Source organism: Sinocyclocheilus grahami, unplaced genomic scaffold, assembly GCF_001515645.1.
Source record: "Sinocyclocheilus grahami isolate Dianchi unplaced genomic scaffold, SAMN03320097.WGS_v1.1 scaffold145.1, whole genome shotgun sequence".
NCBI classification, from domain to species: domain Eukaryota; kingdom Metazoa; phylum Chordata; class Actinopteri; order Cypriniformes; family Cyprinidae; genus Sinocyclocheilus; species Sinocyclocheilus grahami.
The window spans coordinates 293178-314498 of NW_015505324.1; the positions used below are offsets into that span (position 1 = coordinate 293178).

At 38.4% G+C, this 21321-nt stretch overlaps 3 protein-coding genes across 4 annotated transcripts in view; 2 read left to right on the plus strand and 1 right to left on the minus strand.

Annotated features, from left to right (window-relative positions):
* Positions 1-10307, plus strand: part of LOC107591686 (ankyrin-1-like) — a 107852-nt gene extending 97545 nt beyond the window's left edge. Inside the window, exons 42-47 of the mRNA XM_016280911.1 lie at positions 1752-1910; positions 7138-7798; positions 7960-8245; positions 8357-8437; positions 9314-9405; positions 9580-10307. Coding sequence (XP_016136397.1) covers positions 1752-1910; positions 7138-7798; positions 7960-8245; positions 8357-8437; positions 9314-9382 — 1256 coding nt within the window. The 3' untranslated portion in view covers positions 9383-9405; positions 9580-10307. The remainder of the gene's footprint in view (positions 1-1751; positions 1911-7137; positions 7799-7959; positions 8246-8356; positions 8438-9313; positions 9406-9579) is intronic.
* A 3192-nt stretch (positions 10308-13499) lies between these two features.
* LOC107591688 (eukaryotic translation initiation factor 4E-binding protein 2-like) lies at positions 13500-17980 on the plus strand. Of its 2 annotated transcripts, none has more exons than XM_016280914.1 (4): positions 13500-13695; positions 13788-13985; positions 16422-16616; positions 17250-17980. In XM_016280914.1, the coding sequence occupies exons 2-4, from the start codon at positions 13850-13852 to the stop codon at positions 17279-17281; spliced, it is 363 nt and encodes a 120-aa protein (XP_016136400.1). In that variant the 5' UTR covers positions 13500-13695; positions 13788-13849; the 3' UTR covers positions 17282-17980. The 2 variants fall into 2 exon arrangements, with proteins under 2 accessions (XP_016136400.1, XP_016136401.1); XM_016280915.1 differs by having other exon boundaries at positions 13500-13678.
* A 277-nt stretch (positions 17981-18257) lies between these two features.
* On the minus strand, positions 18258-20277 carry LOC107591687 (nodal homolog). The gene is made up of 3 exons (XM_016280913.1): positions 19975-20277; positions 18502-19250; positions 18258-18410 (listed from the first exon to the last, which is right to left on the minus strand). The coding sequence occupies exons 1-3, from the start codon at positions 20258-20260 to the stop codon at positions 18258-18260; spliced, it is 1188 nt and encodes a 395-aa protein (XP_016136399.1). The 5' UTR covers positions 20261-20277.
* Positions 20278-21321: the final 1044 nt, after the last annotated feature.

The following is a 21321-nucleotide window of genomic DNA, read 5'->3' on the forward strand; positions in this document are numbered from 1 at the left end:
ATAGATGTTTGAAGCTGCATGGGTTGGCCACTAATTGCATACTAACTTGAGTCTCCCAAAATCCTGAGCATGAAATGTAGGTTGAAAGAATGTCTGAGACAGGATTTAATGAGAATTTTTTGTCACATCTTCGTTGTTCTCGAAGCAGATGAAGCCAACTTATGTATGTATAGCGCAGATTTTGGCCAGGTCTTGGTAAGTGATGACTAATGTTATAGTTTCAGTCACCAGTTATAACTAATCTAGGTCATTTTACTGTATCTGGGAAATTTTACAAGATGTTTAAAGCGGCTGTAATATTTCCATTACATAAATTTCATATACAGTTCTAAATGGAAACTATAGGTGCCTTTCTAGAAGAGGCTGTTTTCATTAATTTCCTGTTATTCTGATCTTTATTAACAAGATCTTTACTGAACATGTTCATTATTCATATACCAACACAAGTATGCACTACTGATCAAAATGTTAGGGTTGGAAAGTTTTTTTATTTTTTTTTAAGAAATTAATACTTTTATTCTGCAAGGATGCATTCAATTGATCAAACATGATAGTAAACACATTTATGATTTTAATGTCAAGCAGCAAAAACTGTTTTCAACATTAATAATAATATAAAACGTTTCTTGAGCAACAAATCAGCATATTAGAATGATTTGGCTGGAGTAAGGAAGGATGCTGAAAATTCAGCTTTGCCATCACATTAAAATGATAAATTACATTTTAAAATACAATAAAATAGAAAACAGTTATTTTAAATTGAAGTAATGTTTCAAAATACTACGATTTTTACTGAATTTTTGATCAAATTAATGCAGCCTTGCTGAGCATAAGAAAAATCTTACAGATCCTAAACTTTTGAATGGTAGTGCATATGTTCAGTTATTTATATATCACAGATAAGACCATATATCAACTAACCCCAAATATATGATCATATTGTTAATGTGGTCTATAGTCTATATTGTATTACGTCTCTTGGGTTTTTCAGTGAAATCCACAGTCAAATATATGTTTTCCACTAGCATAGCTGGTTATGTTATTAAAGTGGTGCATCATTGGACTGTCTGTGGAAACAGTGATATATTTTGTTTTTGATTCAGCCACTGTGAATGCCATGGAGAGAACCAAGCTAAAGATCACAGTAATAGCAGAACAGCTGGGACTGAGCTGGACCGGTGCGAGCTTTACTTCTTGTATCTCTTTTCATTACCTCTCAGTTTTTTCCCTTAACTCACATTCTATAAATGCTTTCATCTGTTTTCGTTTGTAGAGCTGGCGAGGGAGCTGCAGTTCAGTGTGGATGACATAAACCGGATCAGAGTGGAGAATCCCAACTCCCTCCTGGACCAGAGTTCAGCTCTGCTCAACCTGTGGGTCAGCCGAGAGGGCAAGAAGGCCAAGAGTGAGGATCCATAATTAACACTCTACATCTTTGTGGCTTTATACATATCATTTATACATAATGGTTTATTATCATCAACCAAGATGAAAACTATTGAATTAAAAACCCTGAACTGGAATAAAATAATCAACGGAAGGTGGACATAAAACTAAAACTAAACTAAACTAAAAATAGTGGATGAAAAACAAACTAACAAAAAAATAAAAGTGAGCAAACAGTGAAAATTGCAGTATTTACAGTATTTATTCATCACTGTAAATGATAGTTAATAAAAATAGAGCTGTTCATTGTTAATTCATGTCCTGTTTCCTTGTATTTGCATCCTCTTCCATCATCATATCTTCAGTGGAGAACCTTCATGGAGCTTTGAAGAACATTGACCGGGCAGATATTGTGAAGTCTCTGGAGGCTCAGGCTCCACAGGTGCTTCCCGAGACGGCGGAGGAAGGAGCCTGCAGACTGGCGGATTGTGACTCCGCTCTGCTTTCCCCGAGTGTCGTCAACGGTAAGAACAGACTGCAGCTTGCACTGATCTTCTAATCCTCTGGACTTTTATGAGAGAAATGACATTAGACACCAAGTAAACCAATGCATAGATGTTTGAAGCTGCATGGGTTGGCCACTAATTGCATACTAACTTGAGTCTCCCAAAATCCTGAGCATGAAATGTAGGTTGAAAGAATGTCTGAGACAGGATTTAATGAGAATTTTTTCCCAATGATGGATCAGGCATGCCATGGCAATGCTATGATTCCCACCTTTTCCATTCATTACTAAACAAACCTCTCAGTAGCGACAAATTGTCATGTGGTGGCATTACTTGACATATATGAGATTTCAAGTCTCCTTGAATGCAACAGGTACTCCCAAGGTATTATAAATAGGATGCAAAATATAATTATAAGATGTGAATGTAGTCCTAATCTATATGTGTGTATGTGTATGTGTATGTGTGTGTGAAGAAATATCTAACCACCTTATCAGGCCATATAAGATTATCAGATCACTCAGAACAATGTTGTGTGTGATATCAAGATGTTTCAGAGCCATAATTTGGTGTTGTTTGTTGTGCTGTAATGTTATGTGTGTTTGACTGTTTGAATGGGTTTACATTTGTTTGCATGCGTACCTGTGTGGGTGTGTGTGTTTAGATTTATGTCTTCATATGTGGCTTTTGTACATAACAATCAACAACGTTTTTACACATTTGCCCCATGTTGTGTTGCTTTATTTGTATTGGAGTGACAGTAGATTTATTGTGTCTCACAGTATGCACCGTGTGTGTGTTTCTGACTCGTGTGTATTCTCATTACTGGGGGCACAGTGAAGGTCCATCGCTGTAAATCATCCTCATTCTCTTCTTCAATATTTCTTCATTTCTTCTTTTCATTATCATTCCATTGCAACAGTAATATATCATCCATCCAACCATTGATCCATCCATTAATCCATCCACCTACATATACAGCTACAACATTTGCTGTTATGGTGCCAGTTGTTTGATAAATTTGTAAAATAGCTTAATGCTACAACAAAACTCTTGACAAGCTTTTTGTGTTTTCTCAACCTTTAGTTCTTGTTTTGTGTTATTAGGCAAGTTTGTCCACATTATTATGGTCTAAAGCCCCGTTCACACCAAGAACGATAACTATAAAGATAACGATAAAGATATAGTTCTAAAAATCGTTCTCAATATTTAAGAATAGCAGAGTTGACACCACAACTATAACGATAAAAACAAAGAGAAACGATATCGTTGGAATCACTTTCAAAACGATTTTTTCTACAGCTGTTGAACGATAAAAAATTGACAGCCAATCAGAATCCATCCTGCTGTAATGAGCTCAAGAATTTAAAGCGGCAGACGCATGTACGCTTAGAATAAACAGACGATATCGTTCGCTGGTGTGGACCATAGACTGTACAAAAACATGGACGTAGTGTCCGTCACGTCACCCGTAGGTTTCTGAAGAGCGTTTTTTGAAGCTCAAAGTGGGTGGAACCGGCCGTGCCATCTTGGCAGCGCGTCACTCCCGGATAATCGAAAATGGGCAAAGAAGCGGGAGCTGGTTGCTGAAACCACGCCCTCCTAGCTCGACGGTGGTGACAGCAGCGGTAATCCACCTGCCACTCAAGTGACCACGCCCTTAATTATGCAGAACTTTAAGGCTTAATATAATTTAAATGGATGAGTTATAAAAGAAAATTCACCCCCCTCACAGTTGTCATGAAGGGCAAAATTAGCTATATAGACCAAAACCACTTTTTGTACCAGGCTGTAAACTTATTTTTTTCTTCTGTAAAGTTGGGCATTTTAACATGGGAGGTCTATGGAACTGACTCCCTTTTGGAGCCAGCCTCTAGCGGCCAGTCGATGAATTACAGTTTTAGTCACTTCCATGTTGGTTTCACGAGAGAGAGCGGAAGGTTGCCACTTGGTGTGGATGCTAATATCGTTATCTTTATAGTTATCGTTCTTGGTGTGAACGGGGCTTAAATTAGTTAAACTTTCTAAATGTAAATAGTTTTTAGCAAACAATTATTTAATGCATTATATCATGTATTTTTTTATTTATGTATTTGCATACATTGTTTAGTGGCTTTCATTGCAAAGCTAAAAATAATACTTATTAAACACTTTTTAATTTGTTAAGGAACAAAAAAAAACATTTGGCTGAACCTTAGCTTCTTAATTTAGCAATACTTTGGTTGCTTTAAGCATATTAAGTTAGTATTGTATTTTTTGTTGATGCATATTTTTTATTGTTTCACAAAAATTTAATTGAAATCAAACAATAATTGCCAGACACCCTGCAGTACAGCTGTGGACTCCCAGACTCCACAATATAATACAAAAATTATAAAATAGCCATGACTGATGATTATATTTCACTTTATGTTTTATATTTTTTAGCCTAAAAAATTGCACACATCATGCAAATACAAATCAGTTATATATATTGCAATTCCATATTCATTTGAACAATCCCAGGAATGTGTATCCCACATTATGGTCATACACACAAGAGAAAAGCCATTGTTGCAAACTCATTAAAGGGGTCATATGATGCAATTTCAAGTTTTCCTTTCTCTTTGGAGTGTTACAAGCTCTTGGTGCATAAAGCAGATCTGTAAAGTTGCAAAGACTAAAGTCTCAAATCCAAAGAGATATTCTTTATAAAAGTTAAGAGTCAACCACACCTACCTAAAACAGCTTGTTCTAACACGCCCCCACATATCTAGGTCACTATGTGGAAATATTAGCATAATGCTGCCCAAATGTGCACGCATAGAAAGAAGGCGTGGTTTCAGGAACAGCAGTAGTGTGATGTACTGCGTGGTCATGTACACAACTTTCATACGTATATGAGAAAGAAAGAGTTGACATCAGTCAATTTTGAATCTGAGTATATTAGCGTGTATGTGGATGGGGAAGGTATGTTAAAGAAATATTCTGGGTTTTCAACAAATTGAACATAACAACATAACATAACTTGTCCCTTATTGTCCCCTCACATGTGCAAATGAATAGTAGTATACTTAAATGTAGTATTCATTTAGTATACTACAATATACAACAGGGGTGCCCAAACTCGGTCCTGGAAGGCCGGTGTCCTGAAGAGTTTAGCTCCAACCCCAATTAAACACACCTGAACCAGCTAATCAAGCTCTTACTAGGCATACTAGAAGCTTGAAGGCAGGTGTGTTGAGGCAAGTTGGAGCTAAACTCTGCAGGACACCGGCCCTCCAGGACCGAGTTTGGGCACCCCTAATATACAACAATATACATTTTTGTTTTGTGTTTTGTTCTTGAAGCTAATAAATACAACTTTTTTGACATTGCCATGAAATAAACATTTTGTTTTGTAAATGAATGTTATTTATCTATTTTTTTATAATCCATTCATGTATATCCTTAATTAATTTATGAATTTATTTATTTATTTGACCTTAATGTTTTAACTTGATCTTCTGGTGAAACTAGTCAGACGTTTTACTGTCTGCCAGACTTCTCTAATCATTTCTTCTGGATAAATCCATCGCTACTTATGTTACATTGTGACTTTAAATTATATTTTTTATTGTTTTTGACTAAATTAAGATTAGATAACTATTGTATAATACTGAGTTATTGCAAAATGTAGCTTTTGTTTAGAGAGCATTAAATACAGCTCTTTATACAATAGATAGCTTTAAAGCAAAAAAAAAAAAAAAACCCGCCAGTGTCGCTTTCAATTGCAATTACAACTTCAGTTTTTACTATTAAAGGAGACATATTATGCCACTTTTTACAATATGAAATATAAGTCTTTGGTGTCCCCAGAATGTGTCTGTGAAGTTTAAACTCAAAATACTCTACAGATAATTTATTATATCATTTTGAAAATGCCTATTTTGAGTGGAAGCAAAAGTGTTTTTCGGGGCTGTCTCTTTAAATGCAAATGAGCTGCTGTTCTCCGTCCCCTTTTCCAGAATAGAGCTGCGCCATTACAGCTCAGACCTGCAAAAACCATCTGTTTTGGTTCTGATTATCATGTTTATCGCGCTGAAATCATGCGTTTTAAACCATATTAGTGTAAACATCTGATATACGGTTTTCTAAACGCACACAACCGAAGCACACGGACAGAAAGCGGCTATCACAGCATGTGAGTACTAAACAAGTTCTCATTCACACACAAGTTTACGTTAAAAACACACGAGTTACAAAAACAGTCGGTTATGTCTGTGAAGGTAAACAGCTGGGAAATAAATCGCATGTTTATTTTAGATCTGTGTGGCAGCAGCAATATACATTAAATAAATCAATAAATCCATTGCTCTCTTGTCTCCTCTGATGCTGGGACTCTAAATAGTGTTCTGTGCTCGTCTGTGCAGCCAAAGACAGAACAGTTAGCAAGTTTTGCTATGGCATTAGAACTGGTACACCGTTGTCGCTTGCGAAATCAAATGATGGCGTGTGCAGATTAAGGGGCGGTAATATTATAATGAGATCCCTTTGCCACGTCACCAAGGGAGCGAAATCAGACGTTTTTTCAGATGCTTGCAGAAAAAGGCTTACCAAAACAAAGTTACTGGGTTAATCTTTTTCACATTTCCTTGGTTGGTAGATGCACCGGGAACCTCATTATAGCACTTAAAACCTGGAAAAGTCAGATTTTCATGATATGTCACTTTTAAGTAGATTTCCAGTTTGTTGTTTTTACTCACACTGAAGTAAAAATAATGACACAAGACTATAAAATCAACACACTGACCTTAACAAACTGAACAGAAGAAATTAATTGGAGAAGATTTCCATGTCAAAGAAGGCGGCGTACCTATTACGTAATCACCATGGACCAATGGTAGTTCGAAGGTGTTTATCTTGGGCAGGTTACCACCTCCATTTATTAAAGCATCATTGTAAATGCAAAATTTGTTTCAAATGCCCCAAAGTTGAAAAAACCCAGAATATTCCTTTAGAAGCTGAAAATTCCTTTAAAAGTTGAAACTGGATTGCTTGTTGTGAGTGAACTCAATCTCTCTCTGCAGAATGAACTTTCTGTGGCCCTGTTATTGTGCTAATGCTTTGCGTTAAAGCACTTCTGTTCACCTACTGTATATATTGACAGACTGCACCCAGAGCACTGTGTTCTGCATGACCTTTCTGAGAGGGTCAAGACTCCCCACGTATCCCCACTGTCTCTGTGTGGTGTTAGCGTTGCCTTTCTTGTTTGGCCATCTCTCAGGTTACGGGCTGGTGCGGGAGGAGCTGCTCTCCCCCGCTTCTATGCAGTACAGCCTGCCCTCTCCACTGGGCATCGAGCCCTACTGGCAGGAGGTGTCGAGTCTGGAGTGTGCGCCCATTGCCACCACTGAGGAGGACACCATGATGGAGATGTCAGATGTGCAGGTGTGGCCAGCGGGGGTCAGTCCGTCCCTGGTGACCGTTGAGGATTCGTCCCTGGATGGTAGTAGCCGTGCAGATGACTCAGAGGCCAACACGTTGAGCCTGCCCTGCAGCAGTTTGGGGAGGCCCAGCAGCGGAGCAAGCGGGGCAAGTGGCTCCATCATGGAGCTGGAGGAGGAGGAGGAGGAGGAAGAGGAGATAGAGGAAGACGACATACAGCATGAGTCGGTGTCGGCAAGCACAGAAAAAGCATGGGCCAGCGGCGCCGTCCCAAAGGCCAACTACAATGGACAAGCTGGAGGTCAGAGGTCGGAGGGCAAGAGGACAGAGGTGGCAGCGGCGGCGGGTGGCAGTTTGACGGGTGTAGCTAGAGGAGGAGGAAAGGGGGGAAAGGGGACAAGTTCAGAGGAAAAGTTTTCTGTTCTTACAGGGCAACAGCTCTACGCTCAGTTGTGCGAGAGAACTGGACTGACCAGAGCCCTTGAACACAATGGGGACAGGTACGGATTACATTAGTATTCCATGTTATAGTTGTGGTGTGGACTATTCTCATAGAATTAGAACCATTATTAAAACTTTTTAATTATCTTTATAGTTCTTGTTGTGAACGGCCCTTTAGACAAACATCTTTACACCGTCTTTGTCCATCATTCCTTTGCAGGCTCAGCGGCGGTGCCTTCCAGCCTTACTCACAGGAGAAAGACTCCCTCCACAGCTGGTCCCAACCCAAAACGAGGCAGACCATGGAGGCCATGATGTCATCATCCCAGGACCACAATCAGTCACGTGTAGCACAGGAGGCCCTGCTTACACCAGTATGTGATACAGGCCATTCAGAGGTCCTGCGGGGGCGTCTGCTGGGCACTCAGCCCTTTGATAAAGGGCTGGGCTTCTCCCATCAGGAGGGGGAATTACGTGCATGGGACCAGGACAGACGGAAGGCACAGGTGTGTCCCCTGGGCCTGTCCGGTCTGAGCAAAGAGCATGTTTTTGGGCACAGTCTTGACTTCAATTATTCGGTAATGATAATTAATCCAACAATTATTCCCTCCTTGCAGAAGGATGATCCAATAGATCTCACCAGTGATCATCTACATGAAGAGCAGTTTACTGATGAGCATGGGAATGTTGTGACCAAGGTAGGTCATCTGTTTTCTTTCAGGTTTTTTTTAATAGTTTCAAACCAATGTATTGATCTGACTCACCATTTTGAGATATCATTAATAATGATGGGCAATGTAGTTTTCTGTTCTCTAGTATTTCATAGATATTATTTTTTATCATTAATAATTGTCTAATTTGTTCCTAATTCATTTATTTTTTGCTATTTGTTATTGTTAAACTACATTTATTCTATATACACAGCCATTCAAAAGTTTGGATCAGTAATGTTTTACAATGTTTGTTTTTTTAAAATAGGATTTTATGCTTTTCAAAAATACAGTAAAAATGCTTTTCAGCAGTGTCACGATCGTTCAGAAATTACTCTAATATGCTGATTAAGATTTTGAATCATCTCAGTGATTCTTTGAAACCATTCACCAAAAAAATTTTTTTTTTAATTAATTCACTGATTGATTCAGTTTTGCCTTGTAAGTTACATCATTACGGCAATAGGTGACAACAAGTTAATGTGTTTTTTATGCGCCGTAAGTCACTGAATCATTTGTGAATGCTTATCATTAAGATTTTCTTGTCTACAAATCTACTAAGAGACTCAAAGAGTGTTTAACATCACAAGCGTTACCACAAATAACAACAAAGCAGATCTTTTTTTAGTTTTTTGTTAACTGCTGTGCATGGATTTTATTCGAGCTGTAAAGTTGAATGAGATATCTCAGTTCATTAAGTTCATTCAGACTCAAAACATAAGACTTATTTTATGAAGGGCATATTTGTTCAGTAAGTCAAACTAATGAAATGCCCAAATTACCACTAGTTAACAACTAGCACACTTATATAATGATTCAGTCATCTTTTCACTTGTCTCTCTACTCCCTCCTTCTTTTATCCAGTTGGGCATGGATGTGAAAAGGGATGTCCAGACTGTGAAGCACTCCAGCCTGCGGCGAGTAAAGCACTGAAATAAACACAAACTGTCCTGAAGGTATGGGACAGGTAAAATGATTGGTGTATTACATAAGAACAATTTCAAACCCAAGGGGCAAGCTAGCTTTGCTGAACTTTGAATGATTTGACCATCCGTTTTAGCCAGAGTGACTTTGCTTCAGACAATGTCTCTTTGAATTAGCTATTTGTTCATGAAGGATTGCTCTTCCAGGGTTGAACATCCACTGCCAAACCATCCTTCACCTACGCACGACTGGGAGACAGGATGAGACATGGAGCGATGAGGGAAAAAAACAAAACATGCAGCGAAAGAACAACACATCGCGCCCAAATCCTACAGTCAAGCAACCATGGAGCACCACCGGAAAACAACAAGGAGAAGGAGTTCTCTTCCTGTAGTTTTGTAACATTTTTAACAGAAGAAAAAAATAAACAGGGCATGAACTTTTTATACAAAATGTGAAAAAAAGTGCTTCCTGTCAACTGTAAATGCATGACTGACTGCTGCTGCATGACCTATGAGCTGTCATTATCTAAACAACTGAAGGGGTACAAGGTAAAGGGCCGTTCCAGGACTGGCAGCGGGGAGGGCAAAACCTTTGAACCTTTGATCTTGAAAACGAGAGACTCTTGAAACAAAGGGTCTTGGGAACACAACAGCCCAAAAAAAGCAACAGTTCTTTATTTTGTCAAACTGATTGTCATTACACAGCAGCATAGTGGATGCTAGGCCCGTCACATCATTTTCCACAGGCCCTTTATCCTGTTATTCAATGTGATATATGCACTCTAATGCTACGTGAATGTGCGTCGGTGTGTGTCGGTATCTAACGCATGTGTACTCGCTTCTAGCTTGGTACTGAGCTTTTTTTCTGGATCGGTCAGAGCTCATTTGGTGTTTGCCATGGGAATGACAACAAGCCACTGTGCTCTCCTGCTCGTGAGCCGCCCCCCCAATCAAATTGATTGTCATTACACAGCAGCATAGTGGATGCTAGGCCCGTCACATCATTTTCCACAGGCCCTTTATCCTGTTATTCAATGTGATATATGCACTCTAATGCTATGTGAATGTGCGTCGGTGTGTGTGCGTGTGTGTCGGTATCTAACGCATGTGTACTCGCTTTTGGCTTGGTACTGAGCTCATTTGGTGTTTGCCATGGGAATGACAACAAGCCACTGTGCTCTCCTGCTCGTGAGCGTCTACGTTCGTTTATTTCCACTTTGTGAAGCGTAGCCATGTTCTTTTGAACTGTCAGCCACCTTTTGTTTTTATATCTCTCATTTTGAATTTCAAGCCCCCCCTCTGTTAAAAAAAAATACGAACCAATGTATTTGTTGCAGGTAGTGTAGCTTTGTACGCAACACCCAAAATGGTAACCTAAGGAGGGCGTGTGCTTTCTCAGTCTGACAGTTCACAACTCTAACCTCTGACCTACCAACCATCCGTTCATCCGCATTTGTAGCTCAGCTGCTCGACTAAAACCGCCATGTCGGACCGATTTCAGACTAATGTAGCATTGCATGCTGGTTAACACCGCTTTTCATGCTGTTCTCTTGGGCCCGCACTAGGCCTGGATGTTTTTATTTATTTTATATTTATTAATCAAGCTGTGCTGGTGGGAAAAAAAACATTTGTAGCTGTGAAGTGTGGGGCTTGGGGACTATCTCTGAGTAACTGCCTTTGTAATGTTTGGGATTCCGGATAGAGTTTCGCAACAAGGAAGCATTTGAAACTTTGCTCTTCGATTATTCTTTTTTTTTTTCATTTAGATGTACAGTTCAAAATAGACTGATAAATATACAGACAGCACTGTGAAAGTCCACCTTAAAATTGACCCCTGAACTGTGAACTCACAACTGTCTGTCTCACTTTTTTGGCTTCAAATGTTTCACTTTTACCAGTACCAACACACACCAACAAGGTTATATGGTAACTATGAGAAGCTTAAACTACTTCTATTGCAACTTCATGTAACCGATTCCCTATTAACGTCATTCGCATGTGTTTTTTAGTTGTTATTCGTTATTTTTTAGTACGAAAGAGCCCAAACATACACAAAAACTCTTAAAGTATAGTCTACCAAAGCAATAATATCAAACGTGCTGCACCAGTTGGAATACTGCGTCGTTGTCGGTGTGTGTGCGTGTGTTTTTCTGTCTACGAGCGCTTGTGTGTTCAGTATAAACTGTATTAACCCCACATTTTAGTAGCATTTGTAAGAAGTATACGATTCAAGAGATATAACAGCATGCATGAGTATCTCACACCGTATGCAATTACGTGATCTACATGCCAACTCGAGTTCACTGAACGGTAGCTGTTTCACTTTTTAATAGACAAGGTTTCTTTGAACGGCTGGCAAGCATAATGAAATCAGGTACGGTGCTCAGCATTTAATCACAGCACAGTAGCTTAGTCACGAGCACACCGTGATATACTGGCTCACACATTTGTGTAGTTTAAGTTGAGGGATGCCATTGAATGAGTGAGTGAATTAATAAATGAACGTAACCTCCAAACTTAAAAAAATTATTTATGGAATGCATGGGCAATTGGACGAATGACAATGATTGTACTTTCATATTTTAAGAAAATGTTTAATCAGATCCTAGTGCTTTTGTTTATTTCTTGAAATTGTGTGCTTTGTGAGACTGCACACATCCCTTTGCATTAAATCACTCATGAGTTCTGCTTTCACTGTATATTGTTTTCTACAGTTCACTCAGGTTTATTTTGACTGATGAGTTCTCTTCCATTATTCTACTTAATAAAACATACTTAACGGTAAATCCAACATCCACTCAAAGGAGTATAAGGATTAGCAGGGTTTTTGGGAATTAGGTAAGGGAAGTGACCTCAGCATGAAGGACATGTATACATGTTCAATATTTTAACGCTGCTGTAATTGTTGACCGAGACATAAAATTCCTGAAAACAAAAGGGGGGGAAAGGAAGATAACGTTTTTATTAATTAATAAATTGTTATTGATTTATTTTTGGAACAAAACGATTTAACATTGCAATCATGTATTAAAAACAGTTTATGTACAATGTTTTAACTGTTGCAAAAATAGACTTCACCTATACTCCTTTAGAATGGATTAGTGACAATATAAACGCAATATCATATTACTCTGTACTAAGGAATGCAACTGCGCACATGCACAGAAAAATATGTTTTTAATAAAGAATATATGTACAAATATATGACAAACTATATTTAATTAGAATGCTATGCACCCTTATTAGAGTTGTTATGGATGTATTTAAGTATATTAGTTAGAATCCAGTAATACATACATGCCCATGTCATGGGGAATGTAGAGGCGTCGTAGCTATTTGAACATGTTTTCATTTCCTTTTTTTTATTATTGTAACAGAGAGAGGAAATACGAACATTGAATATGTATACAAGCCTTTTATTCAGATTCATTCTGATATGAAGATATGTATAGATCATTTACCCTGCACACCAGCTCAGATCATTTACAAAAATTAATAAAGAAAGATGTGACATATTGTGACACTGTGTGCGTGTGTGAGAGAATGTGCCAAATATTACTGATATGCGTTTATAAATATAACGTAAAAGAATTAATGAACGGAGATGGGTTCAAACTAATTTTCAGCTCCAACTTGTCACCATAATCAAATAAAATCTTATGGTGCTGACAAAATAATCATATTTTACAAATCCAGTATTAAATTTGCATTTCCACGTTAAATATAGTAGGCCTAGGCTACCTAGTTTTTTCTGATGTTGCTTGTGCACTTAAAGAAAATTAATTAGGAATTCCAAAAATGTTTTTACAGAATGTGTGATAGGCCTATTTAAAAATGATTCGAAAACGACAATTAAGTAACTTAAGTAAAATTAAACCGAATTTTGTTTTTGTGTAACAAAAAAACACCCTCTAAGTAAGATAATCTCTAAATAATTTCGGTGGAAATGTTGCCATTAAAATTCACGAATGGCAAGTAAAGATTTGTCCATGAATCTGCGTAACGGAAACAAGTCGTGTAAACGTCAAAAAAATAAATAAAACTACATTTCCCATCGGCTCTTGCAATACCGCCGCACACCAGTGGAGGCGCAATTGCACTAATTCTCCGTTTTAAATAGCCCTTTCCTGTTAGTGTTTTGTTGAGTGCGTGGTGTGTGCATGAAGGAGTGAGAGAGAAGACGTGGTCACGGAGAAGCCTAGCATTTTAGCTAGTTTGCGAGTGTGAATGAAGTGTTATACAGGCTCAAATATTTAGTATTATTTATTTTTGTATGTAGTCAAGTTTGCCACAAACGGACAAGGTAAATAATTATAGAAGGTAACGTTCAATTGATACTGAACTGCTGCTAACATATAAGTTACATTTCCCGGTTAAATTCGAGCTGAACTGTTTTATTATTTTGCTTTAAGGTGCAAAGACTATTTGATAAAGGCAGCTGGCTGAATTGGTGATTGGCAGACTAGTGTTGAAAATGTCCTTGGGCAGTCAGAAGACCATCAGTCAGGCAATTCCGACCACCAGACGAGTCACAATCAACGATGCGGCCCATATGCCTCATAATTACTCTACAACGCCCGGAGGGACCCTTTTTAGCACGACTCCTGGAGGTAAATGTCACGCACTTGCAGATAAATCGTTTGGGGGCATTCGCAGCTGCATGCATTGGTTTTGTTTTGACCGCGACATAGCGATGCATCTCAGAGCTCGCGCACCGCTCGCATTGTCTTTGTGCTTGACAGACCGCGGTGCGCGTGCTCTTAACGCTCCAAGCCTGTTTGTCTTGTATTGTTTGCCTTTTAACTGTACCTGTGAATGGGGTAATAAATTCGGGAATGTTATCGACACGACGAGAAGAACATTGTTTTATTGGCACGACGGCAGCCGTTAAAAGTCTTGTATTTGTTTTGCTAAACAATGCTCTGCTGATTTTCTTAGACGTTGGAATGTTAGAAATAATGTTCTAATATGCTTAAATTATACAATTCTAAACGTAGAAATAGGAATGATTAAAATATGAAATATTTTAATTAAAAGGTTATTTCATTACTGACCCTTTTGACTATTTACATTTTTTTTTTACATTTCTTTTATGGCATTAAAATCACTTAAAGGGATAGTTCACCCAAAAATGAAAATGTGATGTTTATCTGCTTACCCCCAGGGCATCCAAGATGTAGGTGACTTTGTTTCTTCAGTAGAACACATATGATGATTTTTAACTCCAACCGTTGCAGTCTATCAGTCGTATAATGCATGGCAATGGTAACAAAATCTATGAGAGTAAAAGAAACATGCACAGACAAATCCAAATTAAACCCTGCGGCTCGTGACGACACATTGATGTCCTAAGACACGAAACGATCGGTTTGTGCCAGAGACCGAACATTATTTATATCATATTTTACCTCTAATACACCACTATGTCCAACTGTCTTCGAGCGTGCGCACGGCATCTGGTGTGTGAGGTGTGTAACGCTCTGGCGTAGTTTACGCAAGTGCCAGAAGTGATCTCGCGCGCGTATATGTCACTCATTGTTTACACAGTGCACAGTCATTGTAGGTACGACGGCTAATCAAAATGGTACTTACTTGCGCTTATCCGGATTGTTCAAACTGACTTAAAACTAAAAGATTACATTCTCTCGCGCGAACTCATTCAGGAATGGTGACTTTCCACGTACAGTGGCCTGTTCGGTTTCTGGCACAAACCGATCGTTTCGTGTCTTAGGACATCAATGTGTCGTCACGAGCTGCAGGGTTTAATTTGGATTTGTCTGTGCATGTTTCTTTTACTCTCATAGATTTTGTTACCATTGCCATGCATTATATGACTGATAGACTGCAACGGTTGGAGTTAAAAATCATCATATGTGTTTTACTGAAGAAACAAAGTCACCTACATCTTGGATGCCCTGGGGGTAAGCAGATAAACATCACATTTTCATTTTTGGGTGAACTATCCCTTAAAGATGACATCATGGCCTTGAACGCCCTTCAAGTGTATTTTGGACAGACTGGTATGGTGTATTAATATGCGTGATATTAATGAAATGTTTACACTTTTTGAAGATGAAGTCAAATTTACTTGTTCGTTTTTTTTTTTTTTTTTTTTTAAAGGAAAAATGTTTTTTATAGCTGAGGAAAAGTCTGGCTGATGCACTTTAGCAATTGTGAAAAATAGAAACATTCTATGTCTTTTCATAATTATTTATTTTTTATGTTTTATTATGTACATTGTGGATTTTGTCGTATGACAGATTGTAAACAGTCGACAAAAGAGGATGTGAAGGCTCTCGAGGCATGTGACTTTGTTGGTTTCCCATTGTAAAAGGCCACTTCTGCTTTTCTAGTGCATAAGGACGACTATTCTTATTATTTTAAACAGTGTATCAATCACTGTTTGTCTAGATTATCAGTTGAGCTGTGATGTACATCATGGGACTCATTAGGTTCATGATATATTGCTCTTGGGATTTTTTTGTCGTGACTTTTTGTTGGTTAAATAGTGCTGCATCATGTTTATCACTTCTGTTGTCATTGGTGTGCATGCTTCATTACTAAGCTTAAACCAGTGTGTTATGTTTATAGGCGTTTCGGGCTATTGTTTACACCATAATGCACTCATTAGCTTTACCTCACTGAGTGAATGTAGTTCAAGGATATGCGTGCGTGTGACTGTTCACAGTAGGTTCAACAGGTTTGATAGGAGGAGAGCTGATAGTATGTTCTCACTACTCCATTTCAGCCTGTTGGCTTGTGCATTTCTCTTCTGATAAGGATTTTTTTTTAATGAAAAATAGGTTGTCAAACGTTGGCACTTTACAAGGCTCAACTTTTAGTGATGCAACTCTTGAATGTTGTAAACTGCACCGCTTTAGACATGTTTGGATTGAATGTAACCCGCAATACTAACATGGCACAGACTGAATGTCCTCCAATTTTTTCACAGGCTTGTCAGTAAACTTTGCTCTTGCAGCCTGTTATAGGACTGATGTTTCCTTCCCATAATATAATCTTGATTTGATTACTAAATTATTATATAGGCACCCGGATCATCTATGACCGAAAGTTCCTGCTGGACTGTCGCAGCTCCCCGTTGGCCCGCACACCGCCCTGCTGCCTCCCTGACATTCCGGGGGTGACCAGTCCTCCTTCGGTCACCATGAATAATGACAAGGCCTACTCCAAACAAACTGTCAATAATAACCACATCAGCCCCCCAGCGGACAAGAGTGCAGGTAAATGTGCACTGAAGCTAAAATTTGTTAACCATGTAAAGCCTGACATGTTAAATAATCACATTTTATAATATTTTAATAATAAAATATAATAACAATAAGATTATATTCTTTTATAATAAAACATTTATATTATTTTACAATAAAACAATTTATAGTGTAAATTTTTTTTTTAATGGAAGTTTATTGACCCTTTAAACAAAATACCTAAAAAAAATCTTTTTTTTTTTTTTTTTTTTTTTTTAAAAAAAAAGGGGATTTTAACCCGGGGGGGAATTTTTTTTTTTTTTTGTATATGTAAGAAAATATGGAGCTTATACTCGAGGAGGAAAAAACAACTCCGCTTTATTCAAGAGACCCAAACTGAGCAAAAGCATGCATTTTGGTGCAGTTGCTAATATTTATGCATATGTAAATTATGTATCATATTTAATGCTCACATTTTAACATGATTTTTCTAAAAAAAATCTGATGACAGAAGGCATGTAGTAGATTGTGTACAACAGATTTTTCAGCAAGGTTTTGATTGTATTGATAACTCAGAGGGCTTAGAAATGTGCTTATCAAGTGTAATGCAGTAGGCTTTATAGGGTTAAAAATACATTAAACAAATCTTCATTTTCTGATTTCAAGGGGAAGATGCCCAGTTTGAAATGGATATCTAACTACAACAGAGGACCTGCTACACGAATGAGGCGACAACTGTAACAAATATCGCTGTGATGGTAACTGTTCCCTGAGAGGATAAATGCACAGAAGACTTCTCCTTCCATGTCATGCCTTTTTTTTCTTTCATTTATCTACTGTTTAAATGATATTTTATTTTCCTGTGCTGATGCTGTCATTCAAGATGCGCACAAAGCCATTACTTTAGATTCTCGACATCAGCTAACACTGTTGTGCCTGAAAGAGCCACTATCTCAGATGTCAGATAGTGCATCCCAAGCACATCAATGCAGCTCTACTTCTGCCTAAGACATGGAAGACATCTCACAGGCCACCATGTGACACTGTTTGTATGATACAGATTTGTGTAGTTTTAGAGAATGGTCAGTAGAGGGAGCAACAGTTCTCTTCTTTGGTGATATTTTCATCAAGAATCATGTGGAGGAAATCCAGATGCCAACTCCGATCAATTTAGCAAACCACAATCAGTGAAATTGACCACTTTCCATTTGGCATTGAAGCTTTTGTAATGTAAAATCTAATTTATGTTTATCCTGATGAGTATGTTCACCTAAAGTGTCATCCAACAGAATGTACATTTTATTTTATTTTTTTACTGTGAAGTTCTCTAAAACTGCCCTGTTATTTCTGAAGAGACATTTAAGCATAAAAAAAATCAATAAACACCAGAGAATTTATGTTTTCCTTATTCATCTGCTGCTGATTTAAAACAAAAAAACACAATACATTTATTACATTATGAAACTTTATTAAATTTGAGAATTTACATACTCTATTATTTACAAATTAGGCAAACACACAAAGCTTTCAACAATAGCATTAAGTAATCCAGGTGCCTCAGTGCAGGATACCTCATGAAAGCAATTTTTCTTCATTTGTGCTTTAAATATGTATTTCTGGATTTAAGGAACATATCCAAAGTGCTAAAGTTGAGTTCATTTTGGGTTTGGAGACTCAGTGGCAGCCACATTCTCCTACAACCATCCCTTCGTGGTGTATCATGGCCATCTTGCCGTTCTCATAGTAGAGCATTGAGAGTGGAGCCAGACGGGTGGGTACGCAGGACAAGCATGGGACGCGGTCTGGGTGGTGCAGCTTCAAAAGACTCTGCAAATGAGAAGACGACAATCATTAGAGTCAGTCTAGCACAGAGTAAACATTTTAATTGCAACTATTTCAAAGATTTAGAGATTCTTACCTGCATGTAGGCATGGTTGGTTGGGGTGAAGGTCTCATCTACAGGTGTAGGACAGCTACCTTCACACCGATGGGCATTGTAACGCTTCGGATAAACAATCCAGTCGCTCCAACCAATCTGATCGAAGTCCACCCACATATCCACCTTCATGCAGAGAGATTTCTTCTCCCCTTCTTCTTGCGAAACATCTGGAATCAAACTGGCTGCTGCATCACGCACTCTGTCTTCAGTCTGGTGGTTCCTCCTGTGACGTCGAAGCACAGGTTCACCACCACTGGCCCGGTCCAGAGCTATGTACTTGGAGTGCTCTGCTGTCTGGATGAGGGTGGATGTCTTTGCCCTGTTCTGCTTGGAGTAAACCACCATCATGACCCTATTGGCTGTCAGATGCTGGACGTTCTCATGCCCCTCGCCCTCGGATCTTGCAAGCATCTGAATGGGTTCCTCTGAGAACATGCTCTCATCTTGGAGAAACCTGTACTTGAGCAGCGTTGTGATGTTGAAGACCCTCCAGGAGGAATGGGAGGTTGAGTCAATTGGTTTGGCTTTCACAGTGCCGAGGTGAATCCTTACTTCGTCGCAGGGGCTTCGGTAGCACTCACGTTTGAATGCGTGATAGATGTCCACCTCCATCTCGGAGGCGAATTCTGGAAGGCGAATGCGAAGCTCAGACCGCTGGACCTTGTCGCTTGCTGATATGGAGGACATGTCAAATGTCACGGCTAGTTTGTCACCAACCTGATGGCAACCTGAAAGATATATGGACAATAAATTAGTGACTGGTCAAAGGACAGACATTTAAACGTTCTAGAAAGGATAAGTGATATGTGGTGCTTAATTATCTTGAAAGATGTTTTCACACATGGCCACAATCGGGACAAGCAGTTAATAAAGTAGAATGTTCTTATTGTTTAGATGTGTATTGCTGCCCAAGTCACTTTGAAACAGACGTCTTGAAGCTAATACACACGCTAACTAATAAGCATAATACATGACTTGGCTAATAGCCTAGAACCAGCTAAACTACCTATCAAATTATTTGTATAAACCTGAAGAGATTTGTTTTGCGATAATGACCGGCGGGTGACTTTACATATTGCCACTTAACACAGGGCTACTTACTAAACAAACAAATAAATGTAAATAAAGCATTGTTTTACATTATTTCTTCTTTTTTTACTCGTGGATGTAACACGAGTTATGTAAGAATACAGTTAGTCTATACAACAATCATCATTCGCGATGAACGACCACTGAATGCAGCGACTGACCGTGCAAAATAAAAACATAAAATGTCCCTTATATATTTCATCTTAATTTATTAATAATATATATTTAATTCAATTGCATATATACATTCTTAACATCTAAAATGTCTAAAAAGTAAACAAAATACTCATTGGCTATTGTAAAACGTTAAAATATGTTTTAAATTCATTAAAAAATAATAATAATAAAAATATGCATACTCACTCTTGGCAACGAGACTCAAGACCGAATCGGACTCGTAAAGAGTTGGATTTTCATGGCTCATATGTTTGTCGTCTCCCGTTAGAAAGGTCCGGTAGAGGTGCAGCATATACAGCGGATATCTGTTCGTATGTCGGCTGTGACCCGCCTGACCTCCGCCGTTCTTTCCAGGTGCTCGCATCCTACTCCTCAACGACTCGTGGAATCCAGGAAACGACGCCGTGGAGCTCACCAGACCGACCCAGAGCGCGAGAACTGCGCTCAAGGCCCCGCAGACAAACCACCTCATGTCGAACCTAGGTTATGATCCACCACGCTGAGGAGGAAAACTGTCCCTGAGATCCTTCTCCTACACCGTCCTCTGGAAAGTGAACTTCATGAGTGTTGGCTGGCCATCGAAGTTCACTTATAGAAACTTGCAGTCTTTTGATGGTCTGTGAGGTCCTTTGGGTCTTTGATGTGCCCCTGTGATCCATAAAGGGATACATGTCCCTGGGTCGTCGTGTATCGAAACCAACAGTCTTTTGTGCGTCAAAAGGTGTGAAAACATCAATTCTTCTCGAGCGCTGTGTATTGAAGGTCCTTTTGAAAATGTACTTAAACAATAATATTAGTGGACTACATTTGTTCATCAATGTCACTGATTAAAAGGAGAAAAACACCCCGACTGCTGTATTATCTCAGTTTGAATGAAAATAGAGGAAATCAATTTGTTTCTGTCTTTTCATTCTATCAGAAGAACATAGTAATTATGTCATTGCAAATCTCCACATTATTGTAACAGCAAACATTTTTGATATGTTACCGCCTCATTTGGCTAGGCTAGGCTACTTGATTTGACAAATTAGGCTACAGCATGTTATGACAATATTCTTGTGGATGATTGTTATCGACTCCAGGTAAACCTGCCTCTTCATAAGGGGGCGACGTATTCATGTAGCCTAAATATAAAACATATTTAATATTTATATAGGTCTATTGTATTTAACGACTGGTATGTTAATTAAATACATGATAAAATGTTTTATTATTTTTATAAAAAAAAAATATATATTTAATTCAGCATTAGCAATTCGTGACCTTATAGCCTACCATATGAGCAATGAATTATTAAATGTAGGCCTATTACCTCTATACCAAAAAGAAGTAGGCCTAACTTATTTTGAACGTGTGTGAATATTTCCAGTCATGTTTTGGATAATGTTTGCATTCTGGAATCATACAGTCAGAATCTTGATTGAGAAATTAAAGGGAGTAATAAGAATTATAGAGACATTTCAGTTTGCTAAATAATATGTAGGTCTGCTGATACCTCAGGGCTGCGTTCAACCCCGACAAAACGGTGCAAAA